The 26,971-nt window shown below is 35.6% G+C and overlaps 1 protein-coding gene across 2 annotated transcripts in view; it reads left to right on the forward strand.

Moving 5' to 3' along the window:
• Window positions 1-9,222: 9,222 nt before the first annotated feature.
• Window positions 9,223-26,971, forward strand: part of LOC102807245 (protein phosphatase PTC7 homolog) — a 42,910-nt gene continuing 25,161 nt past the window's right edge. Inside the window, exon 1 of one of the 2 annotated variants that reach the window (XM_085491423.1) lies at window positions 9,223-9,620. In XM_085491423.1, the coding sequence (XP_085347549.1) occupies window positions 9,362-9,620 (259 nt within the window). In that variant the 5' untranslated portion in view covers window positions 9,223-9,361. The remainder of the gene's footprint in view (window positions 9,621-26,971) is intronic. The other variant, XM_085491424.1, reaches the window with a different exon arrangement.

Below are 26,971 nucleotides of genomic sequence, written 5' to 3' on the forward strand. Positions count from 1 at the left end.
TCTGTAAAAAGTATTTGCCTCATTTTATTGTGCTGTGGGCAGTCCATAATGTAATGGTACTCATCCTCAACTGAGTTATTGTCACATCTTGTGCAGATTGTGTGTTCCAGTTTTGTTTTTGGTCTAGTATACCTCCCTTTCTCAATCATAAGCTGATGGTCACTAATTCTTAATTTACAAATATATTTTCTATATTTTGAATTATTCACATCCATCAAATACTTTTCCATTTTGAAGTTTGTTTTAAACTTCCTGTAGGTGCGAAGTTTGTTGAGCTCTCCTGAATCAGATTTTTCTAAATTAATGCCACTCTTCCACTTTTTTAAATAATCATCTTCTATTTTTTCTAAAACTCCCTTCACACTTTTACTATCCCCTTCCAGTAATCATTAATATGTATGTACATGAACGACACTATGACGCCACACATTCGAAGAAATATTTGACCCACTATTATACCATACTATGACACCTCACGCTTGAAGGAATATTTGACCCAGTATTATACCATACTATGACACCTCACGTTCGAAGGAATATTTGACCCAGTATTATAGCATACTATGTAACCTCACGTTCAAAGGAATATTTGACCCAGTATTATACCATACAATGACACCTCACGTTCGAAGGAATATTTGACCCAGTATTATACCATACTATGTAACCTCACGTTCGAAGGAATATTTGACCCACTATTATACCATACTATGACACCTCACGTTCGAAGGAATATTTTACCCAGTATTATACCATACTATGTAACCTCACGTTCGAAGGAATATTTGACCCACTATTATACCATACTATGACACCTCACATTCGAAGGAATATTTGACTCACTATTATACCATACTATGACACCTAACGTTCGAAGGAATATTTGACCCACTATTATACCATACTATGACACCTCACGTTCAAAGGAATATTTGACCCACTATTATACCATACTATGACACCTCATGTTCGAAGGAATATTTTACCCAGTATTATACCATACTATGTAACCTCACGTTCGAAGGAATATTTGACCCACTATTATACCATACTATGACACCTCACGTTCGAAGGAGTATTTTACCCAGTATTATACCATACTATGTAACCTCACGTTCGAAGGAATATTTGACCCACTATTATACCATACTATGACACCTCACGTTTGAAGGAATATTTTACCCAGTATTATACCATACTATGTAACCTCACGTTCGAAGGAATATTTGACCCACTATTATACCATACTATGACACCTCACATTCGAAGGAATATTTGACCCACTATTATACCATACTATGACACCTAACGTTCGAAGGAATATTTGACCCACTATTATACCATACTATGACACCTCACGTTCAAAGGAATATTTGACCCACTATTATACCATACTATGACACCTCATGTTCGAAGGAATATTTGACCCAGTATTATACCATACTATGTAACCTCACGTTCGAAGGAATATTTGACCCACTATTATACCATACTATGACACCTCACGTTCGAAGGAATATTTTACCCAGTATTATACCATACTATGACACCTCACATTCGAAGGAATATTTGAGCCACTATTATACCATACTATGACACCTCACGTTCGAAGGAATATTTGACCCACTATTATACCATACCATACTATGACACCTCACGTTCAAAGGAATATTTGACCCAGTATTATACCATACTATGACACCTCACATTCGAAGGAATATTTGACCCACTATTATGCCATACTATGACACCTCACATTTGTAGGAATATTTGACCCACTATTATACCATACTATGACACCTCATGTTCGAAGGAATATTTGACCCAGTATTATACCATACTATGACACCTCACATTCGAAGGAATATTTGACCCAGTATTATAACATGACTATGACACCTCACATTCGAAGGAATATTTGACCCAGTATTATACCATACTATGACACCTCACATTCGTAGGAATGTTTGACCCAGTATTATACCATACTATGACACCTCACATTCGAAGGAATATTTGACCCACTATTATACCATACTATGACACCTCACATTCGAAGGAATATTTGACCCAGTATTATAACATGACTATGACACCTCACATTCGAAGGAATATTTGACCCAGTATTATACCATACTATGACACCTCACATTCGAAGGAATATTTGACCCACTATTATACCATACTATGACACCTCACATTCGTATGAATGTTTGACCCAGTATTATACCATACTATGAAACCTCACATTCGAAGGAATATTTGACCCACTATTATACCATACTATGACACCTCACATTCGAAGGAATATTTGACCCACTATTATACCATACTATGACACCTCACATTCGAAGGAATATTTGACCCACTATTATACCATACTATGACACCTCACATTCGTAGGAATGTTTGACCCAGTATTATACCATACTATGACACCTCACATTCGAAGGAATATTTGACCCACTATTATACCATACTATGACACCTCACATTCAAAGGAATATTTGACCCACTATTATACCATACTATGACACCTCACGTTCAAAGGAATATTTTACCCAGTATTATACCATACTATGTAACCTCACGTTCGAAGGAATATTTGACCCAGTATTATACCATACTATGACACCTCACGTTCAAAGGAATATTTTACCCAGTATTATACCATACTATGTAACCTCACGTTCGAAGGAATATTTGACCCACTATTATACCATACTATGACACCTCACGTTCAAAGGAATATTAAATTTCAATGGTCAATCACCACCTTGGCAAAGAAATAACCGTTACATAGAGGAGATAAACCATTTATATTAACACTTAATGCAAAGACTAAAGATTGCTTCATGGAACATCCATGGACTGGGGGGAAAATTAAGTGACTCACTGTTACTAAATTTTATTAAAGGACATGACTGTATAGGATTCGTTGAATCATGGTTAGATAAGGATTGTAGAATAGATTTCCCAGGATTTAACTTTTTCCGTAGTGATAGATTAAAGCGTAGATGTAGAGGTAGAAATTCAGGTGGAGTTGTAGTCATCTTTAAATCAGAACTCCAAAAAGGAATCACCAAAATTAACAGTTCTCATAGCGATTTCTTATGGATAAAAATGCAAAAATCATTTTTTGGGCTAAAAAATGACTTGTATGCCTGTTTTTGTTATATTTCCCCAGCGGGGTCAAGTGTTTATAACACATCTACAACCTCGGGTCTTGACATTTATGATATTTTAGAAAACGATATTGCTAAATTTAACAAAGTTGGAGATATTGTGTTAATGGGTGACCTGAATGCAAGGAGTGGCTTGCTGAAGGACTTCATTTGTAATGATAGTAATAATAACTTACCATTACCAGACCATTTTCCCATAGATGATGTGTATAAAAGGAACAATATGGACAACCATATAAACAGCTATGGTAAAGCAATGGTAGAGTTATGTCGTAATAGTAACTGTCTCATTTTGAATGGGAGAGTTCCAGGTGACTCCTTGGGAAAATTTACTAGTCACCAATATGGGGGGAGTAGTCTTGTTGATTATGGAGTAATTAGCAGTTCCATATTTAGAGATGTACAGTATTCCAAAGTTTGGCCACTTAACCACCTTTCAGACCACTGTCCTATCTCCTTGTCTCTCACTGCAAACTTCAATTATGACTTTAAAAATACTTATAGCAACATTTCCCCATTACCAGGCAAATTTATCTCGGATGAAAATGGGCGTGAAAATTTTGTCAAAGCTATCTCAAATAACACTGTGAAAAAGAAAATTGATGCCTTCCAGTCTCATGATTATGAAAACATAGATGAAGCTGTTAGTCATTTTAATGATATTATAACCAGTGCAGCCAAAAGTTCATTAAAGCTAATTCATCCCAGGGTAAAGAAAAGGAATAATAAACCCCAAAATAAAAAATGGTTTGATAACGCTGTTACCTCAATGCGTAAAAAATGAATTCATTGCTCACGCTTACTTGACATATTTCCAAGAGATAACCTTATTAGACAGGAAAGATACAGCATCAACAAAAAGTACAAAAAATTAATTAAAATTAAAAAAAGAGAATATAAAGATAAGCTGTGTGACAAAATGATGGCACTTAAACAAACAAATCCTAAATTATTCTGGAAACTGTTAGAGGAAATTGGAAATGTTGACAAAATAAATAGTAACAGTGACAACATTAATGTAAACGATTGGTTAGATCACTTTAAAAGTCTAAACAGTGAATCTAATGTTGATGAGAGTAGTTTTACCCATACAGTTAGGAATAGTGTTAGTAAACTGGAGAGGGAGAATGTAAATAAAATTAATCTTGATTATGAAATCTCAAGTGATGAAGTAAAAAAGCATATTAAATTACTTAAATTAGGTAAAACCTCAGGTAATGACATGATTTCAAATGAAATGTTAAAACATGGTGCACCATATCTCATTAATTCAATTGCCAAATTATTTTGTTTAGTTTTAAAGTCAGGCAAATTTCCTGCATTATGGAACTGCAGTTTAATTATCCCTATTTTTAAATCAGGAGACCCAGCGGATTGCAATAATTATAGAGGCATTGCCATCTCCAGCTGTTTATCCAAACTTTATACCATGATATTAAACAGCAGGTTTACTAGCTATCTGCATGAAAATAATCAAAACAGAGATAACCAGTTTGGCTTTAAGAAAAATCATAGGACAACGGATAACATTTATATTTTGAGATCCTTGATTACAAAATATGTAAACAACAAACGTAAAAAAACAGAAAACTATTTATTTTCATGCTTTATTGACTTCTCCAAAGCCTTTGACTCGGTTTGGCGTGAGGGCTTACTATATAAACTTCTGCATTTAGGCATTGGGGGGAACTTCTATAATTCGATTAAGTCAATCTATAAAAATACACACTATAGCATTAAAATGAATAGGGGAATTACACCATACTTTGATTCTAATAGAGGTGTGAAGCAAGGCTGCAACTTAAGTCCCCAGTTGTTTAATAGAGTGGTATTTGTGATGTTGTTAACAGTTTTGACCCAGTGGACCTGAATGGTGTGAAATTTAACTGTATTTTATATGCAGATGATCTTCTGTTGATATCTACTAGTCATGATGGTCTACAGAAGGGCATTGATGCCATTCAAAATTACTGCCAGAAATGGACATAAACATAAACAAATCTAAAATTATAGTTTTCAACAGCACTGGTAAAACCTTGAAGACAAATTTCAATTCTATATTAATGGAACACAACTCGAATGTGTGAATTTTTATAACTACCTTGGCATCACTTTCCAATCAAATGGGAAATTTAGTGCAGCCACAGCAAGGTTGTATGAAAAAGCTCACAAAGCATCATTTAAAATGTATAAAATGCTTTGGGATTCAAATGAATGCCATTCAGTGAGTCTAGCCTGTAAACTGTTTGATTCTGTTATTAAACCAGTTATTCTTTATGGGTCAGAAGTTTGGGGTAGTTTTCTGACTAATCTATTTAGTGGAACTGGCAATAGCAAATCAGAGATTGATAATACTGTTTTTGTATCAAAGCTATTCTCTGACAAAATATTACCAGAAAAACTTCATATAAAGTTTTGTAAGAGAGTTTTGGGAGTACATAGGAAGGCATCGAACATTGCTTGTAGAGGTGAACTAGGTCGTTTCCCACTTGTGATTGATGTTTGTACTACTGTTATAAAATTTTATCAAAGGTTGTCATGTAAGAAAACAAACAACATACTTATCGAAGCTGCTTTTAAAGAAAGTAGTGGGTTTAAATACGATCCCTGGTATAAATTTGTCCAAAAACTTCTACAAATTACAAATATGACAAACACGGATACTAATCAGGAAAATTTTTGCAATCTGTTTAAAGAAAGGTTAAACCAAATTTACTCAACAAATGTGGAAAGTCAGTTGAACAAAACTGGTCATAATAAACTAAGTACTTATAAAACATTCAAAAATAAAACATTGAAAAATACTTGGATGATATAAAAAAAACACACACAGAGTAGCATTAACCAAATTTCGTATTTCAGCCCACTTCTTGCCAATTGAAATAGGCCGTCACAGGAGAATAAATAAAATTGACAGGGTATGTAACAAATGTGACTCTAAGGATGTGGGTGATGAAAAACATTACTTTTTTCATTGTGACAGTTTTTCAGAACACAGAAAAAAATTCTTCTATACATTGTTCAAATACTCATCTGACTATCAAACATTACCAAATGGAGAATTGTTTATTAATGTTTTCTCTAGTGTAGACAAATATATTTGTAGTATTTTAGCTAATTTTGTTTTTCAGATTTTAAAATTATTTTAGTTTAGTTGTGATACTGTATGTTTCTTACGTTGGACTTTACTCAAGCATTGTTTTTGTGTACGTTCCAAATAAAATATCCTATCCTATCCTATCCTATTATGACACCTCACGTTTGAAGGAATATTTGACCCACTATTATACCATACTATGACACCTCACGCTCGAAGGAATATTTGACCCAGTGCTAGCATGTGAATCTAATTACAAATTGTCATCGTTGACATCAGTAGTTATTTAATGTTATCAGATATCAGATGTGCCCATAACATTGCTAGCTGTAATGAGAAAATATTCGTCTATGTATGTTTACACAGAAAGCGACAACTCTAAAATCCATGTCAACTTCACTCATATAATTGTCAAATTAAAAATGTTGATAACTACTTTATTGGCTAAACAACCCTATTTTGGAAGCATGGCATAGCAAGACCAACATGGCAAATAACCATTCATTGGCACATTAGTGCCAAATAATTATTTACATTCATGTGACATGCACTAAAATATTCAGTCATTTTGAATCAGATTCTGAAACAGATGCATGTGCAAATGTGTTACATGATGTATGTGTAAAGTTTGAACATGGTCGGACATGTTAACATTCGTTAAAATACTGACCATCAGTCAGCCAATTTGAATCAAATCTGGAGAAAATGACGTGCATCAAGAACTAATTATGTTGATTGGAAATAGCAAGTTGAATGAAATATGTCCATGCACATCCGCGATCCAGTTCTGGAATGAACGGAATGCTTGATTTTGGTAGATTTTTAGCACTATAAAATGGCCACCATTCGGCCATCTTGAATTGGACCATGAAAGAAATACATGTACTTATGTATGGTATGATATGTGATGTATGTGTAACGTTTGAATGTGATTGGATAATGCATATGTCAGAGATATGACCTTGGAACTGCATTTGCTAAAACAAAATCAATCTGATCTGAAAAAAAACAAATTACGTGCATCAAGGACCATTATATTCAATGAAAATTATTCATATTTCAGGATTATAGTGTAATTTTATTAATGTTTTGAAAAAACGGTAATCTAGGTAAAAGTTATTTATTTCTGAATATCGTTGTAAGAGCATGTTGCGCTTTCCGATTGTATTTTATATGCATATAAGATGATTGTCTTGTTACCAGTATATAACGGAAGTCATCCAGCACTATATTGTAAGGCTATCCAAAGGCAATGGAACGAATCGGCTTGTGAGACGAATGTTAATTGGAACGAATAGACTGTGAATCAGTTAGAACTATACCTTGAAACTATTTATCCATAAGTGTACAGACATGCAAAGCATATGTCACAGTCATTGTCGAACCCATCATGCCTAATGCAATAATGTAATGTAATGTAATAATACGATATATATTATGTACATGCATTAGTAATCCAAACATTCACCAACACAAATATGGAAAACAATCAAATTTACTTTTTTTCCCTACCGGATACTTTTATTTGCTTGTCAGTTTTTATTTTCCTGTGTGTATTTGTATTCTCACTTTAATTGTATGTTTGTCTTTATTCACATCTGTATTGCATTTTAGTCAAAATCCTAATAGGGATACGAACGCAATAAAGATAATTATTATTATATACATACGTGGACAGAGAAATTAAGACACAACTACATGAGTAAAGTTCACTCTACAGTACTGTTTCATAAGGTACATGGAGTACCTCACTCATCAGGAGTTAAGACTTTATATACATGTATATACATAGGAATATATTGGAAAAACTAATACCTCCCATGATTGTAGATATATAGATAGAATTTTTTATTTGGAACGTACCAATGAAATCGTGAGTAAAGTCCAAAAGTAACAATAACAAAACAAAACATTCAGAACAACAAAAACTTACAGTACTAAAACATATTAAGAATATAGAAAATAAATTTTGCAAAAATGCTAAGAATGAAAAAATCATTACTTGAAACAATAATAGGAAATAATTCATCCATGCTAAAATCTTCCAGCTTTGGGGCATAGATGTATAAAGCTGCAAGGAATCTAGATCTTTGTTCTTTGATTTGACAATTATTACAATATAAAATGTAATGTTTCTCATCCCCTACTTCATTGCATTCATGGAGATTACATAGCCTGTTTTCTTTCAAAATGCCTTTATGTCTACCGGATTCAATGGGCAGAAAATGTGCAGAAGTTCTAAATTTAGTATAAGTTATTCTATGATTTTTATTTTTAATTTTTTCCAAATAATGTTCAAATTCAAAATTTTCTTTAGCACACCTGTAAAAGTCAAGCTTACAATTGTTCAACAAATTGTTTTTCCACTTCATACGGTACAAACATTTGAGCTTCTCTTTAAAAATATCACAAAAATTATTCTGATGTGGGTCTGAATTAGTTAGATCTGTTATGACTAGTAATTTTTGTATAAAGTTAAGCCATGGGTCATGCACAAGAGTTTTGGATTCTTCATAGGCTGCATCAATGATAGAATTGTTTTTTTTTTACATACTAGTCTTTGATAATATTTCATAACTGAAACACAAATATCCAATATAAGTGGATATTGACCTAATTCACCTCTACATGGGTCATTAGATGCCTTCCTGTGCAAACCCAGAACTCTTTTACAGAATTTAATATGAAGTTTTTCTGGAATTAATTTATCTGAGAAAAGTTTTGTTTCAAAATTGCAATTGTCAACTGTACATTTATTTTTACCAGACCCCTTGTAGATGTTCAGCATAACCCCTCCCCACACATCAGCCCCATATAAAGCTGTGGGTTTGATAATAGAGTTTAATAGTTTTTTTGTATATGCCATCAATGCAACAACCTAATATGGGGAAATATGAAGGTGTGTGATGACGTCACGTGGGCGCATGCGCGACGTAATGTTCGGCCATGTTGCATTCACAATAGCGTCAACAAATTGCCGAAGGTCGGTGCTAGTTTTCGTGGATTTTAAGCCAAACGCAGTTTATTTGACATGTAATGTTAACAGGATATGAAATGGCGTAGCGTACTGACCTAAAGAATGCAGTCTGTGATTTTCTGTGGTCGTTTTTTTGCCCGTGCTGTGGTTGGCTTTTTACCCTACGATGCTAGTATTGCCTTACATTACGACCCGACAAGAGAAAGACAGTCCACCAGAACCGGGAATGCTCACCGGTTTATGCACCTCGTTAGCGCTTCATGCGGCTTTTCAAAGGACTTGAGTAATTCTGTGTTCAAGAAGGGGGTGTTTGGCGATGATGCGTGCTTTGTTGCCAGATATAAACATATTGATGTCATGGGTAAGTCGTTCAATGTCATGAATATGCATCGTACTATTTGTAGTTAAAAAAAATACTAGTTGCAGTTACGATAATGATTAATGATAGTGATCTGAACATTATAAATTTTGCTTAAAATTGGAGTGAAATTGCCAATTAGTAGGTATAACCGCAGTATAATGATAACTTGTACAGAATAACTAGTGAGTTTGTCAGCTATTATTATTATATTACGTACGTGCTTTAAAGAAAGGTCAAAGACCGAGGTCACAGAACGTAGATTGCCTTCGATTTGCGGTCCAGCGAAAAACTCGATAATATCAATACATAATTTCTTGTTCACCCTGATACTCTCGGCTGGCACCCTCTTACCGAATTGCCGATTGAACTTTCAAGTCATAAATATATTTCTTGAGCCGCACACTTCTGTACTGCCGTACATGAAATTTTTCTCAAATATGTGTTTCTTCATGAAAACCTCCCAGCAATACACTTACTCCAAATTACTCCAAAAATATTTCAATGATGATTGATACAATATTAAAACGGCACAGAAACCTTCCGATCTTGTTCATTTTTTCTAGAAAAAACCCTAGAGCAGTGTTTCTGAAATCAATGCATGGCAACTGAATGTCTCCTCAGGAAATACATGTACTATTTTGCACATATACTGTTTGTTTAGCTGTTCCAAACTGAATCTTCCAACCATAACCATTAGCTTTAACATTGAATTATGCAGCCACATGATATGCTAGTCTTAGTATTGAAACAAAATGCTATGGACTATTTACATCTTTTCTATGCAAACACTGAATACCTCACTGGCCATACATTTTTGAGAGTGTTATGTATTTCTAGGATAGAAAAAAAAATTATCTCTAATTCTATTTAACTAAATGAAAACACCACCACCGTCTTAAGCTAGACAATGGGAAAATATGGTGATTACATGTACATAGTATGTGTGAATCAGCAACATTTAGTTTATTGCATCTCTGTACATAGTGTACTGTGGCTAATTTGGGATGTCTTTATAAAGATGGGATTATGATAATATGCTTCTGTACTAAGCTACATGTCTATAAATCTAGTTTGTGAGGATTTTGCATTCCTGTCGTATCACAAGAATCATTTATTTAATGATAACACTTTTGACCTTTTAAATGCTACATATAGGTTGGCAGAACTGCATGTGGTTAAGCATATTTTGAATTCTATAGTTCCCCATTGCTGGTATCATTTTTATACCTGTATATTTTTCATTATTAGTCCTCGTTCGGATGAAGTCCGAAAACGGGGACTTATAATTCGGTCTCCGTCCGTCCGTGCATCTGTGCGTCCGAGCGTTTGTGCGACTGTCCGGAGTCGTATCTCAGAATCCCTTGGACCGATTCTGTTCATTCTTTGCATGTGCATAGTACTTTATGTGGGACATATGCACATGCAAAATGGCCGACTGGCAGCCATTTTGTTTTTTGAAAATGTTGTATTTTGGACATGCTTTGTCAGTTTTCATTCAAACTTGGTACATAGATTATACATGTTAGGATACATGTCCATGACGATTTATTTCACAATTGGATCAAAGATGGCCGACTGGCAGCCATCTTGTTTTTTGAAAATGTCGTATTTTGGACATGCTTTGTCAGTTTTCATTCAAATTTAGTACATAGATCATACATGTTAGGATACATGTCCCAACCATCCGTGAGTTCCTGAGTTTGTCCGACCGACCGTCCGTCCGTCCATCCATCCATCTGTCCGTGCGTCAGTTTGTCCGTCATATTTCAGAATCCTGTTGACCGTTTCCGTTCATTCGTTGCATGTGCCTAGTACCTTATGTGGGACATATGTACATGCAGTGGTTTAGCGATTCGATTCAAAATGGCTGACTGGCAGCCATCTTGTTTTTTGAAAATGTTGTATTTTGAACATGCTTTGTCTGTTGTCATTTAAACTTGGTACATAAATTATACATGTCCGGACACATGTCCATGGCTATTTATTTCGCAATTGGATCAAAGATGGTCGACTGGCAGGCATCTTGTTTTTGTTTTTTAATGCGGTATCTTGGACGTGCTCTGTCAGTTTTCATTCAAATTGGGCACATACATGTACTTTATACATGTTAAGATGCATGTCCATGACAATTTGTTTCAAAATCTGGTCAAGGATGGCCGATTGACAGCCATCTGACTTTTTGGCCTTACTACTATATTTCCACAATTTATGTACCATTTTCATTCTTACTTGGCACATACATCATACATATCAGTGTGTTTCATAATCAGATCAAAGATGGCCGAATAACGGCTGTTTTTATTTTGGCCATATTACTACAACTCGAAACACGTGTTTTGATGTAAATAAACAATCTGTTGTATACGACACTTGGAACTCAAGTTTCAAAGACACGCTCGCGACAACCCTCCGCTTTAATATGACGAGCACAAAGAGAACTTAACAGGACTGTGTCATTTTTAATGACTTGTGCCAAGTAAATTGTGGTTAACAATTGTCCAGTGGTCAATTCTGAGTAGAAAACTGCTTGTAGTAGCAAGTGTCCTTTCTCTATGTAAAAGAAAAAAAAATATATAATTTGTAGTAAGTCGCAATTTTGGGTCCTCTTTCACATTTAAATAGCATATTGTATATGTGTGTACTATACCATTTTGATATGTACAATCATGGACGTACTAGAGATGGACGCTACACGGTGATTCACACCTGATAAGACGCATTGTCTCTCTATTGTACTCATCTTAAATTTATGAATAGGCAGACGTACTTTCATCTTGGCTGAGTTGCCGCCCGATCATAGTTTTGATTTTTCACTACAAGATTTGAATCTTAAATTTTATATTATATTGGGTCAAAAAAAATAAATACAGACCTTGCCCGTGAGCTGGTGCAATGTTAAGTGTAAATCTTAGGTTTAACGCAGATCCGTATATATTCTAGGCAAGTTTACAAGCATGTTTCTACCGATCTTCTGCATTTGTTAACAATTTTAATTTAATATTGCGAGTAAACCCGGGGTGAGCGGATGATGATTTTTTTATCCGATGTTCAACTCGAGTGAAATTTACAGATGGCACATAGCTTGAAATGTTCGGAAAAGTTCGGTCGCGGTAATTTGATGTTAAACATGGACTTCTTTAACATTAGCTTTCACGTTCATTTGGTCGTCGTTTGCCTTGCCGCATAAACAATACTGCTGATCATCCTCTTCAGGGACGGCTGAGTTGACAGTTTCAATGTCTTCAATATCAAAATCATTATCGTCTAGTTCTAAAATATCGGGATCAACAAAATCCGAACCGAAACCAAACTTTCTCTGTTCTAGTTTGTCGCCATTTTGTTTTTTCTTGACGATTGTAAACAGATCGTTGGGGGTGTTCGTGATCGTTTCCCGTGGACAGGAAATTATGCAGACACGATCTGGATTAACAGTAATCTGGAGGCGGAAACGTACATACATCAAAGCGAGTAAACACCATGCAGCATCCATCTCTAGTACGTCCATGGTACAATGTAGCCGACTCGTTGCCAGTTATATTACAGTGCCTGGTGAGGGAGTGAAGCCATGCAGTTTATTTACCACGAACAATAGAACTGATAACTGATGAAATTTCTAATCTTCTTTGTTTGTTTACTTGTGTTACCACTACACAAACACTATACCTGCAGTTTTTGTAACTGATTGAATGTGAGCAATAAACTGCCACATCATGTACAAGTTTTGTCCTGTAAGTGGATCATGTTGACAATGAAGGTTCTGTCGCTTTTAACACTTTATAATAATTAAGATCTACCACGGCTGATTTATTGGAATAAATATTGCATGTCTACAGTTTGTTTGAACAGGACCATTTTTTGTGATGTGCCATCTCAATTTCTAATGATAGCCAAACAATTGTTATTTCATTCATTGGAAACTCACTGAATTTCAAACAAGGAAATGTCTATGCAACAGTTCTATTGAACAAACCTACAAAATACTAAAAATACAAGATAGTAAAACTATTAATAATAAGTCTTATAACATCAACATTTGCAAATCACACTTTAAGATACAAGTGTAGTAGCCTGATTTGAACTGAACAGAAAAATATGTAAAGAGTAGAGATCCTAAAAAGTAATGAAAAGTACCGGTATGTGTAATTACCTTGTTACTTTCGGTAACACTGCTGTGTCACCACAGGACATCAGTGGCAATAAGATGTGACTTGTATAGTCAGCTTGCCTTATTTATTGTTTCTATTTAAAATGTTAAGTTAAAGAAGCTACAATTTATACAAATAAACCTATGAGTGATTTAAAAATCCTTTTTTTAGCTCTGTTGTCGAGCAGAGCTTATCATGTGAGTGATTGTTTGTCGTCGTCATTTGCGTCAACTTTCTTCTTCGAAACTGCAAGTCAGAATGCTTCCAAATTTGATATGCGAGTACCTTAGGTGGTTCTTTCCCAGATTTGTTCATTTTGTGTCGAGATCTCTAATTATGGTGAATATTTTTGCATTTTTTGGTAAAAAGTGATATTTTTGACTTCTTGATAAAAACCACAAGTCTGATTGCTTTGATATTATATATATATATATGTACTACATGTGGACCCCTCTCAAATTTGTTCATTTTGTGATTATATCTTTAATTCTCTAATTTTGGTGAATATTTTTGTAATTTTTGGTAAAAAGTGATATTTTCAACTTCTTGTTAAAAACCACAAGTCTGATTGCTTTGATAATACATATATAGGTAATACAGTACAATGTGCACACAAGGACCCATGTGTTCTCGCCATTGGCGAGGCAATGGCGAGGCCATGTCCCGCCAATGTCGAGCCAATGGCGTGCCAGTGGCGAGATCATTTAAGGGCTCGCCCTCAAAAAAGCGAGCCCAAGATCGAGCTCGTCGCGGTCAGTTATATACGGCGCGCCTTATTTAACTCGGCGCGATCACCGGCGCGACCGGTATTTCTTGGAACACCAAAACATAAAATATCACTTCAGCGTGGTTACACGAGTGTTGTTTGAAAAGTTAACAAATTTTTGTTTTGTTGATTTCATCATTAAGATTTGTCAGATTGAATTATTTCCCCGAGTGGACCTTAATCATTACAGACCCGATCGTTTTGTGAGATTTGCGTGGGTATGTGTACGTGTATCTGATTGTCGATTTCATATCATTGGTAGTTGTAAAAATAAAACAAAACAAAAACACTCTGTGCCGAAACCTCAGTGACAACACAATTTCCAAATATATGTTATCATGTTGTTTTGATGATATGCGAGTAATTTTGCCATGCATGTAAATCAGTCGGTCCCTGGTCCACCATTATATTACCGATGTCTTGATTCACCCCTGCACCGATCTGGAAAACGGGTCTCATTATGTGACAAAATAATCGTCACAAACTGTTTGTGTTCACTTAAATTCCAATGTATAAACCGTCATCACGACGTTCATAGAGGTAAAATGCTAGACAAAGTAAAATTGTTGTACGTGGAGTCATTGCATGATGTATGTTTCCTTTTCACAGTTCAGTCAGAGGTCAATGTCGTAACTAAAACCTCCATGCTAAAACCATGTGGTCAGCAACAGAAATTATACAAGTATGTTTTCGAATTAGATAATATAATAACCGCGCTTTAACTAAGACATAACCGTCAAGTTCTCTCTGTCCTGTGTTCACGCGAACTTCGGTAAGATTTTTTTAATTAAAATGCCAATGCGGGAAGTGTCGCCGAGACCTAGACGCAACAAAAGAAAAATGAAAAGCTGTCTAGCTGGTTACCATGACGTCGACTTTTGAGGGCACCGCTAGCCAATAGTACGTATGGATTTACGTAACTCTGTTGTTACTTTGTACTAAACATCTGTTTTGTTGCATAGTGCGATGCATTTTACTCAAGCGATTCCCGTTAATTATCGTGACGCCGACCGGTCACGGTGCTTCCCTTCGATTAACAACGGATATTTTGCCGTGTAACTCTATTATTGGACTGACTTCCGTGATAGGAAGAACAAATATCTTGTAATGTGTAGTTTACTCTAATGTAGCGACAGTTACGTAACATCATGCAAGCCTTCAATTTCTACTTATAGTACAGTATAGTACAAATATTGACTAACAGTATTGGGTTACTAAGTTTTCATTGTAGTGTTCAGACTAGGTGCATATCGTCCCAGTTTTCTATCTACATTTGTACTCCACGACCTGTACAATTTCCAAAAATACATATACTAATTAAGCCAAGCAAAAATATAGGAAAGATGTTTACGAAAGATACCTGAAATCAAGAATGCACCGCATCCGCATGCAATACTACATTGCATATATTTTACATTAATTGTATACGTAATATACTGCTTGCCATTTAATATAAATTTTATATAATTTCATTGCTTCAGTCAAAATGTACTAACAAGTAAAACGTGTACATTGTGATAGTATTATATTTTGCGTTGATGTGGATTGCATTCTTTATAATGTCATGTAGGTGTTATTTAGTATGTTTGGACAGAACCACAAATCTCAACGCTGCAATGTTCGCGAGTTATTCTGATCGTAACCTGGCCTATTTTTATGGCTTGTTTTGCAATATAATAAGTAGCTACTTTTTAATGACGCAATATAATGTGTACATAGATAATATTGGTGACGGTACCTGATATGTATCGTAAAATCCTGTGACACTGAATGCTGTTCCACATTTGCGGTGGCCGATCAATAAACTATGACTATTTTGTGTGTATACTTGAGAGTCTGGAAATTGGTATGATGACAACCGTTTTCATGGGATTAAGCCTCCGCAAATGAAAGCAAAGACAAAAATGGAAAGAAGGTGATGATGTATACGATAGGACTATCAGAAAATAAGCCGAGTTGTCATTGGTCTTTTCTCACGGCGAAAATCATCGATAAAATGAGCTTGTCTAGTTTAACAATAACAATGTGTTCTGTATTTTATTTTGTAATTAATTTATAGCCAGTTTCATACACTGACGTGAGTGAAACAAACATCTGACAAGTGAGGCAATCTTATGCAGTTGTATGTCAATGTTATAAAATGTCATGCCTTTTTACGTACACGGGCTCGATGATGTTACTGGGCGCGTCTATGGGCGCGTCTATCGGCGCGCCACCAGGGCGCACCTCACATTTACACATCACACTTTGAACCTCAGTGACTCTGATGTCCACTGAATATGTACTTTTGCACATACATTTGTATGTTGGTTATCAGTGTTGTGTATTACACAGGGACATGTTTAATGTATGTCAGCGCGTATCTTGTTTTTATTCTTTTCAAACCCATTTGCGTGTTTTCATATGCGGTGTGCAGAGTTACTAACCATTGGTGTAACATGCAATTCACTTGTAGATTCGGCACATCGCGAAATGCGGGCTTCTGCTTGGACGAGGGACTGATCAGTGCATGGAGCTAAAAAAAGATCTTTTTTTAGCTCCATGATCAGTGTCACTTAGAATTTAAACGCCAGTTGTGTCAGAGTTTCCGACGTAAATAATATGTGTGCCTGTGTGAGACCATGGTGTAACTTTATTTCAATAAAAAAAATGATTGAATGAAGTACAGAAATATCATAACGACCAGCGTGGAGCATAACAAATGTTTTATGTGTACTGAATTATTGCAAAAAACTGTTTTACCATAGTTGTTATTCTGGATGATGTGTTGGTTCTGATAGGGACCATTTGGTTAGTATATGAGTTATTTAATACCGTATTGGTATCCAATATTATCGAGAGGACGTTCCAGTGTTTTAACAGCAGTGGCGAAAAGTTTCAGAAAAATACTCTTGTTTTCTTGGCTATCGAGAATAAATCAGTGTAGCCATTAATTCAGCAGCTGAGGACCTTTTTTTCTTCACTCTGGTTGTGGTCAACGTCTCGTCCAGTTCGTATGGCTGGTCGCCCACTATCTACATGCCGTCGACGTAGTGGCGAGACCAAACAGCAAGAACCCCGTATATGCTTTAACCATGGATGTACTAAGACATCCATGCTTTAACTGTAACTGTAACTGCAGCAGAGGGAACAACTACAAATGTTTAAATTTACTTTCTTTTATGACCATGTCGACCTTGGTACTGGGACCTCTCAGGCAGTGAATAAGTTATTACAAGAGACCATTTGTACCGGTCTTTTTGGCAGTCTCACTGCGACGTTTACGTTTATAGCAGGCGGCTGTATGTTAAGAAATGTCGCGCTGTGTAAACTTGCCCCAATTTTTATTATTGACAGGAAAACAGTTCTTCCCCGTTTTTTTTTTTTAAATAAAACATCTGCTGTTCATAGTATTATCAAGACCGTTGGCATGTTTTAGTTTGGCAAACAAACTTTTCAACAAAAAAAAACGTTTTCCCGAAATTTTCAAACTGTCTGTAAATCACCCCAGACCAGGAATGGTTAACCAGACACACATACAAACATCATATTTTTCACCCGTTTTTCGCAAAAATAAAACAACTGTCATCAAAAATAATAATATTTTCTATTTGAATCCGAAACTGTCTGGAAATCATTCCTAGGTCAATTTGATGAACCCATGGAACTGTTTATAGTTCCATGATGAACCTAAGTGTGTCGTTGGGGCCAAACTGGTGACCTATGTTAATCATCTCACCGTTGCGTGAATTATTTATTTTTGATTGGCCAAGAGACTTTAGGCAACAACAAAAAAAACGAATCTGACGACGTTCGTGCTTGACAAAATTATTGTAAAGTAAAAACAATTCACAAGTGCATACTAATGGGGGTTACCATTTGTGGACGGCCTGCTACGCCAAACACGGTTTTACACATGACATTTTAAATAAATTAGAGGTGGGGATACATTGTTTGAAATCGTTGGTTCTTTTATTGTTTATCTTATCCGCTCCTATTTGTTTCACAAATTAGTCGTTTGCATATCAATATGTCCGATGCAAGGTCACGCTATCACTTTGGAAACAGGTCATTTTGGGGTTTTCATCTGCCGATTTTACTAAACTAGAGCTCGTCTTTTTTCAAATTTGTTTGCAATTTCTTCTTATTTTTCGATTACGTTACAAGTGCTTTTCAAATTATTAGCGTCTTTTAACAAAAATAGTGTATGTTTAGTGTCATCAGATTAACGCTAAACCACAGTCCCTCCCTTGTTGACGGACTGTGACTAACCACAGCTCTAACATAAATACCTCCATGGTTCAGGCAAACTATTATTATTTTCCAACATGTGACCTTTAGTTTGGATCCAGTACGTTACTTTTCAAAACGTGGCGCGTGGATACAACTGCCGAGACGCATCCACTGAACTAATAGGAAGCGTGAATAAACAGCGTCCTAGCACAGTAATAATTGTGTAATTTATTTATTTTTTCAGACGACTCTAAAATATATATACATGTACTAGTACGTTACTAGGGCGTTCTGTGTCCATTTAGATTGAAAGCTGAAAATAAGTATGCCAATTGTAGTAATACTACCATATAAATGCAAGAGCAACACACGCGCCATTATTTTCCATCTCCCGTGCGAACGACATAAACAATTGCGACCTTCTGATGTTCAAAGCATAACTTTAATACAATTAGTGCTAAGCGGGCGTCAAATAAAAAATCCCTTTTCGAGACACCATTTAATAATTCGACAGGGATTTTTAATTTGAAAACGTCTTGCATAATTTCTGTGACGTTAGGTGCCGACCAAGTGGTTTCATTGACCTCTGACTGAACTTTGAAGAAAACGTACATCGTGCCTACGTGATGCCACCACGTAATTTAAATGAACAATTTTACTTTTAACTTTAGCCAGTTACAGTTGGAATTTAGGCGAGTGAAAACGTTTGTGACGATCATTATGTTGTGTAATGAGACCCGTTTAACAAGATCGGGGTTGGGTGATTCGGAGTGACATTTGTTATCTTACGGTGAACCATGGTCGGTTCACGCATCAAATTCAGACTCAGACTCGGGATGCCATTGAGTTTTAATTTAGCAACTACAACACTACTTGTACGCAAGACAAGACAAGCAGAACAGGACAGGGTACACAACAATTCAATCCCCGGTTAACTTTTTCAGTAACCGTTTCCAACTCACAAATCAACAAACACGCACAAATTTCAATGTTTAATTTACCACTGGCCACGCTATTTGCAACACATTACGCAATTTATCTGTTATTTAATCTACATTCATAAACAACAATGTAAGAGCACTGATACTATGTTTTCTGTTGTGGTGAAAAAAAAACATCGGTCGCGCCTGTGATCGCGCCGAGTATAATAAGGTGCGCTGTATCTGACTAATCGCGCCGAGCTCGACCTTGGGCTCGCTTCTTTGAGAGCGAGCCTTTCAACAGCCTCGCCACTGGTACGCCACTGGCACGCCATTGGCGAGACATGGCCTCACCATGGTCTCGCCACTGGCGAGAAAATTGGGACCTTGTGTGCACATTGTACTGTACATGTGGACCTCTCTTGAATTTGTTCATTTCGTGATGATATCTTAAATTCTCTAATTTTGATGAATATTTTTCTCAATTTTGGTAAAAGGTGAGTTTTTAGCTCCGCTGTCGACTTTGTCGAGCGGAGCTTATCATATGAGTGATTGTCCGTCGTCGTCGTCGTCGTCCGTGTCAATGTTTTACTTTTTCGACTTCTTCTTGAAAACTACAAGCCTGAATGCTTTGATACTTGGTGTAAATGTACCTTGGGTAGACCCCTCTCAGATTTGTTCATTTCATGATGATATCTTCAATTCTCTAATTTTGGTGAATATTTTTGTCATTTTTGGTAAAAAGTGATATTTTCAACTTCTTGTTAAAAACCACAAGTCCAATTGCTTTGATATTACATATATAGGTACTACATGTGGACCTCTCTTAGATTTGTTCATTTTGTAATGATATCTTTAATTTTCTAATTTTGGTGAATAATTTTGTCGTTTTTGGTAAAAAGTGATATTTTCGACTTCTTGTTAAAAACCGCAAGTCCAATTGCTTTGATATATATATATAGATATTACATGTGGACCTCTCTGAGATTTGTTCATTTTGAAATGATATTTTTAATTCTCTAATTTTGGTGAATATTTTTGTAATTTTTGGTAAAAAGTGATATTTTCGACTTCTTGTTGAAAACCGCAAGTCCAATTGCTTTGATATTACATATATAGGTACTACATGTGGACCTCTCTCAGATTTGTTCATTTTGTAATGATATCTTTAATTCTCTAATTTTGGTGAATATTTTTGTAATTTTTGGTAAAAAGTGATATTTTCGACTTCTTGTTGAAAACCGCAAGTCCAATTGCTTTGATATTACATATATAGGTACTACATGTGGACCTCTCTCAGATTTGTTCATTTTGTAATGATATCTTTAATTCTCTAATTTTGGTGAATATTTTTGTAATTTTTGGTAAAAAGTGATATTTTCGACTTGTTGAAAACCACAAGTCCAATTGCTTTGATATTACATATATAGGTACTACATGTGGACCTCTCTCAGATTTGTTCATTTCATAATGATATCTTTAATTCTCTAACTTTGATGAATATTATTGTAATTTTTGGTAAAAAGTGATATTTTCGACTTCTTGTTGAAAACCGCAAGTCCAATTGCTTTGATATATTATACATATAGGTACTACATGTGGACCTCTCTCAGATTTGTTCGTTTTCTAATGATATCTTCTGTTCTTTAATTGCCATGTGCATTGCTAACAGCGGAGCTATCTCAGCCGACAGGCTGCTTGTTTGAATTCTTGCTGAAAACAGCAAGTCCAATTGCTTTAATACTATACATATTGTTCATTTTCTAATGATGTCTTTAGTTCTTTCATTGAAATCTGCATTGCTAACAGTGGGAGCTATCTCAGCCGACAGGCTCGGAAAAGATTGACCAGCTTTGTTAGCTCCGCTGTTTGTCCGCTGCCGTCGTCGTCCGTGTCAATGTTTTACTTTTTTGACTTCTTCTTGAAAACTACAAGCCTGAATGCTTTCATACTTGGTGTATATGTACCTTGGGTAGACCTCTCTCAGATTTGTTCATTTCATGATGATATCTTCAATTCTCTAATTTTGGTGAATATTTTTGTCATTTTTGGTAATAAGTGATATTTTCAACTTGTTAAAAACCGCAAGTCCAATTGCTTTGATATTACATATATAGGTACTACATGTGGACCTCTCTCAGATTTGTTCATTTTGTAATGATATCTTTAATTTTCTAATTTTGGTGAATATTTTTGTCATTTTTGGTAAAAAGTGATATTTTCGACTTCTTGTTAAAAACCTCAAGTCCAATTGCTTTGATATATATATATATATATAGGTACTACATGTGGACCTCTCTCAGATTTGTTCATTTTCTAATATCTTCTGTTCTTTAATTGCCATGTGCATTGCTAACAGCGGAGCTATCTCAGCCGACAGGCTGCTTGTTATTAGTCCAAGAAAATTGTTCAGCTTGGAATGTGTCTGAACCCCTCATTAGTATGCAAGAATGTAGGAATGTATGGTCAAAAAGTGCATGGAGATTTTATGAAAATGTGTGGATGTTAACAGAATGATGTCGTTTGGTCACAGTTGCGCAATAAATGGTGGACTATTTTGGGCGTAGCTATAAAATGTGCATGGATTCCAATAGTTTGTGCTGTGAAGGAACTCCACTAGAAAATAAGTATTGTGTAATTTGTAGTGAGAATATATAATAGATTTACGTTGATGAATCTTGTTTCTTTTCAAAGTGTATTCATATAATAAAAATTGTTTATGAAAATGTTTATTATACTTTTTCGATGGATTGAATTTACAAATGATGAGTTATTTTGTCATACCATCACTTGATTTATGTGTTACAAATTTCCTGTAGTTTAGGCTTTGTGTTCTTGCGAACGAAAAGACAATTACTGGTGTACAGTGGACATCGATAAATGCGAACGTATTTCGAAAGTTGAGAAATCATGGTACTGTTTTGGCATTATACAACTTGCAGTTCCCTTTTGATAGATTTTGTGTGACTGGCCATGTTATCGAACTGTAGTATTATGTAAATTTGCCCCGGGAAAATCTGCAAGCAAAGTTTAAATTGCCATTTTCACACTGCGTTATAATGTGGAGTCGTCATCTATGTATGCACAATTGTTTGTCTTGTGTTCCCCAGCACATTTAAAAATCCCTTTTGAATTTGGGGGACTTTGTGTGACTGGCCGTGGTGTTTGTAAACTTTAGTCGAACTTTAGTAGTGTGTAAATTTGCCACAACGTGGAGTTGCCACCGTCCCTTGTTTACCAACTCATTTGAATACGTTTGGGCCTCAATGAGGACTGAAAAGTGATTTCCGTTTACTTCACTGTTATAAATCAACTGTATTAGCTTCCTTCGAACATCCTATTGCCATCGAGATTATGTCTACTACACTCCGCGGTGTAGTGCGTATCGATCTTCTTGTATGAAACGCACCCGAACCCGGAAATCAACGGCAAATCGGGATGGTCTCGTCACGTAATTTCTTACTTTGTTCCTGACCGCAGTACGCTTGGCTATGAACTTCCACATACCCACGCTTATGGGAATAGTGCATCGTGGGAAATACTGTATTTATCGAGGTGAAACAAACATGGCTGCCGTAATGCATGTTGTTCGACTACATTGCTTGTGTTTCTCTTCCTGTCTCAGAGTTCTCTGTTTTCTTTGATTTTTGTTATTTCAATTAAACAGCGATTTAGCTGTGGCTATGCATTTAGTCATTGTCAACTGTTTTTCTCAAATTGGTTGATTGTCATAGTAACATATGCTAAGTACGATTAAACGTCCCGAGTTGAAAAGTAGTCATTTCTAATGTTTAAAATAAACAAACATGATTATTTAATTTAGTTTAATTCCTTCAGTTAAAAATTGAGTTTCCAAAATAAATAATAACACGTACCCTCATGTATACTTCCAGTTTTCGTTAAAACAACGTCAAAGTCATTGAAATTGCTTTTCTGCCTGTTCGCCAATCCATTGCTCCAAAACACACCTCTAAATACGCTTTATTTTCCCAGCTCTTGTTTTGTATAATGTTATGGCTCAATGGTTTCTATAACTACTATCTTCTATTACTACCATCTTGTTATAATGTACTTTTAAATTTAATAAAAAATAAATTTGTGAACTATCTTGCACATTGCTGTTGTACAGAAAGTTTCAGATTGTTCTAATTTACCCCATGCATATAAGAAGTGATTCCTCTTCTCACATGGCTATTTTGTAAAATATGCAATAGATTGTTTTAAAAACTACTGCTCTTCCCATCGATGAACAAGACATTATTATCTCCAATGCGTTTACACGGTCGGGCAGAACGAAAGCAGAGATCTGCCCAAATTCAATCCAGTTCGTTCAGAGCCAAACATAACAACGTTCTCAATTACTTATAAAAACAACATGGCTGAAAATAATTTTTTATGTCATGCTTGTGTTGTCTTCACCTGGCACAATGCATGTCAGAGTATTATCCTGTTGAGCTGAGAGAAAAAAGAAACAATCTGAGACAATGCAATAGTGTTACGATTTAGGTACTAGTATCTCAAATACAAAAGTTTACACGTCAGATAAAAAAATGCTAAATCTGTCATGCAATCTACCATCTTGTAATTATTCAACTGTTGTGATATGTGTAACAATTGACAACCTAAATAAACCTAGTAGGAGCATGTTACTGTAGGTCAGGTAGTTCAGATTTCTAATGTTCCAAGCATGCAAATGTGTAAACGTAGCATATAATTAAAATTTGCATGAAAAGTGTACATGACAAATAGATAAGTTGTAAATAGGAGAGCCAACTGACCAATCATTGTAATATTTGATCTTGTGTGAAGTTATGTGAACCGTCTGGCTTATAAAGGTTGAATCTATTAAAATTATGTACTTTCCTTGCATCCTTGAGTGTGCCAGTAGATATACAGTAGCAGGTCATTGACACCAATTACCATCCTTGCAGTGTCACAGTGGAAGATTGGTGCTATTTTAGTAATGTACCCTATTTGCTCTACTTGTTGATCAAAATAATATTTTAAAGATGTATCTTTGTATATCATAAGAACTACAAGTTTTAACTAGAAAATAATACAAATACAATAGTTATTATTCATAAGAATTCAATGCTTAAACACGCTACTTTCAGTTGTGCACAAAGCTACTTTTAGTTGTGATCTTGTGGTTATAGAATTCTGTTGATGCTGTATCTATAACATATATACTTGGGCAGTTAGTATGGCAATACAGGAAACTAAAAACACTGGGTAATTCTATATACTGGTACATTGTAGTTAGAACAATAACCTACATGTATACTATACATGTACTTTACTTTTTACAATATTCAGTGTTTTTTTGTAAAATTTTCTAGTTGCACTTGGAGGATGGGATTACAATAGGTGATTTTCCGTACAATTGCGAGATCTCGCGAGATGCATGAAAGACGCGCGTCGAACGTCTGCCGCAAAAATTGATTTTGAACTAGAATTTCTTTATTTCGTAACTCACATCGACCGGCCGATCTTCGACAGAGGAATATTGCTTTCGAATACCCTTACTTAATCGAAATTGCCTATCATCAAAGGTGGACAGCACATTAATAAGCATGGAAATGTCCCCAAAATACTTTCGCGTTTGTCGAATCCCACGCGATGTTTGACGCCACTACGACGCTATGACCTTTGTTTGTCCTGTTTTTACGTTCGATTTCACGCATAACGCGTGATTCTCACAGTGTACGGAAAATGGTCTATTTCTGTATTATTTTTCTTACAAGTTGTGAACACTGACCTTCATAAATAAACTTGTCCTCAAGTTTTGGGCTTCAATTTGTTAATTTTTCAACAGAAAAAAAAACATTAACAAAAAAGTTTATAAAAAGTTATAATTGAGTATTGATTGTTTGTGTTTTATAGAGTTGCCGTGTAAGTCTGATGGGTCACCTGTATGTATGTGTGTCAAGATTCAGTTGTTTGTGTTTTATAGAGTTACCATGTAAGTCTGATGGGTCACCTATATGTATGTGTGTCAAGATTCAGTTGTTTGTGTTTTATAGAGTTGCCGTGTAAGTCTGATGGGTCACCTATATGTATGCGTGTCAAGATTCAGTTGTTTGTGTTTTATAGAGTTGCCGTGTAAGTCTGATGGGTCACCTATATGTATGTGTGTCAAGATTCTGTTGTTTGTGTTTTATAGAGTTGCCGTGTAAGTCTGATGGGTCACCTATATGTATGAGTGTCCAGATTCAGTTGTTTGTGTTTTATAGAGTTGCCGTGTAAGTCTGATGGGTCACCTATATGTATGTGTGTCAAGATTCAGTTGTTTGTGTTTTATAGAGTTGCCGTGTAAGTCTGATGGGTCACCTATATGTACATGTATGTGTGTCAAGATTCAGTTGTTTGTGTTTTATAGAGTTGCCGTGTAAGTCTGATGGGTCACCTACAGTATGTGTGTCAAGATTCTGTTGTTTGTGTTTTATAGAGTTGCCGTGTAAGTCTGATGGGTCACCTATATGTATGTGTGTCAAGATTCAGTTGTTTGTGTTTTATAGAGTTGCCGTGTAAGTCTGATGGGTCACCTATATGTATGTGTGTCAAGATTCTGTTGTTTGTGTTTTATAGAGTTGCCGTGTAAGTCTGATGGGTCACCTATATGTATGTGTGTCAAGATTCAGTTGTTTGTGTTTTATAGAGTTGCCGTGTAAGTCTGATGGGTCACCTATATGTATGTGTGTCAAGATTCAGTTGTTTGTGTTTTATAGAGTTGCCGTGTAAGTCTGATGGGTCACCTATATGTATGCGTGTCAAGATTCAGTTGTTTGTGTTTTATAGAGTTGCCGTGTAAGCCTGATGGGTCACCTATATGTATGTGTGTCAAGATTCTGTTGTTTGTGTTTTATAGAGTTGCCGTGTAAGTCTGATGGGTCACCTATATGTATGTGTGTCAAGATTCAGTTGTTTGTGTTTTATAGAGTTGCCGTGTAAGTCTGATGGGTCACCTATATGTATGTGTGTCAAGATTCAGTTGTTTGTGTTTTATAGAGTTGCCGTGTAAGTCTGATGGGTCACCTATATGTATGTGTGTCAAGATTCAGTTGTTTGTGTTTTATAGAGTTGCCGTGTAAGTCTGATGGGTCACCTATATGTATGTGTGTCAAGATTCAGTTGTTTGTGTTTTATAGAGTTGCCGTGTAAGTCTGATGGGTCACCTATATGTATGTGTGTCAAGATTCTGTTGTTTGTGTTTTATAGAGTTGCCGTGTAAGTCTGATGGGTCACCTATATGTATGTGTGTCAAGATTCAGTTGTTTGTGTTTTATAGAGTTGCCGTGTAAGTCTGAT

This window comes from Saccoglossus kowalevskii, chromosome 16 (assembly GCF_978046115.1).
Source record: "Saccoglossus kowalevskii chromosome 16, keSacKowa6.1, whole genome shotgun sequence".
Taxonomy (NCBI): Eukaryota; Metazoa; Hemichordata; class Enteropneusta; family Harrimaniidae; genus Saccoglossus; species Saccoglossus kowalevskii.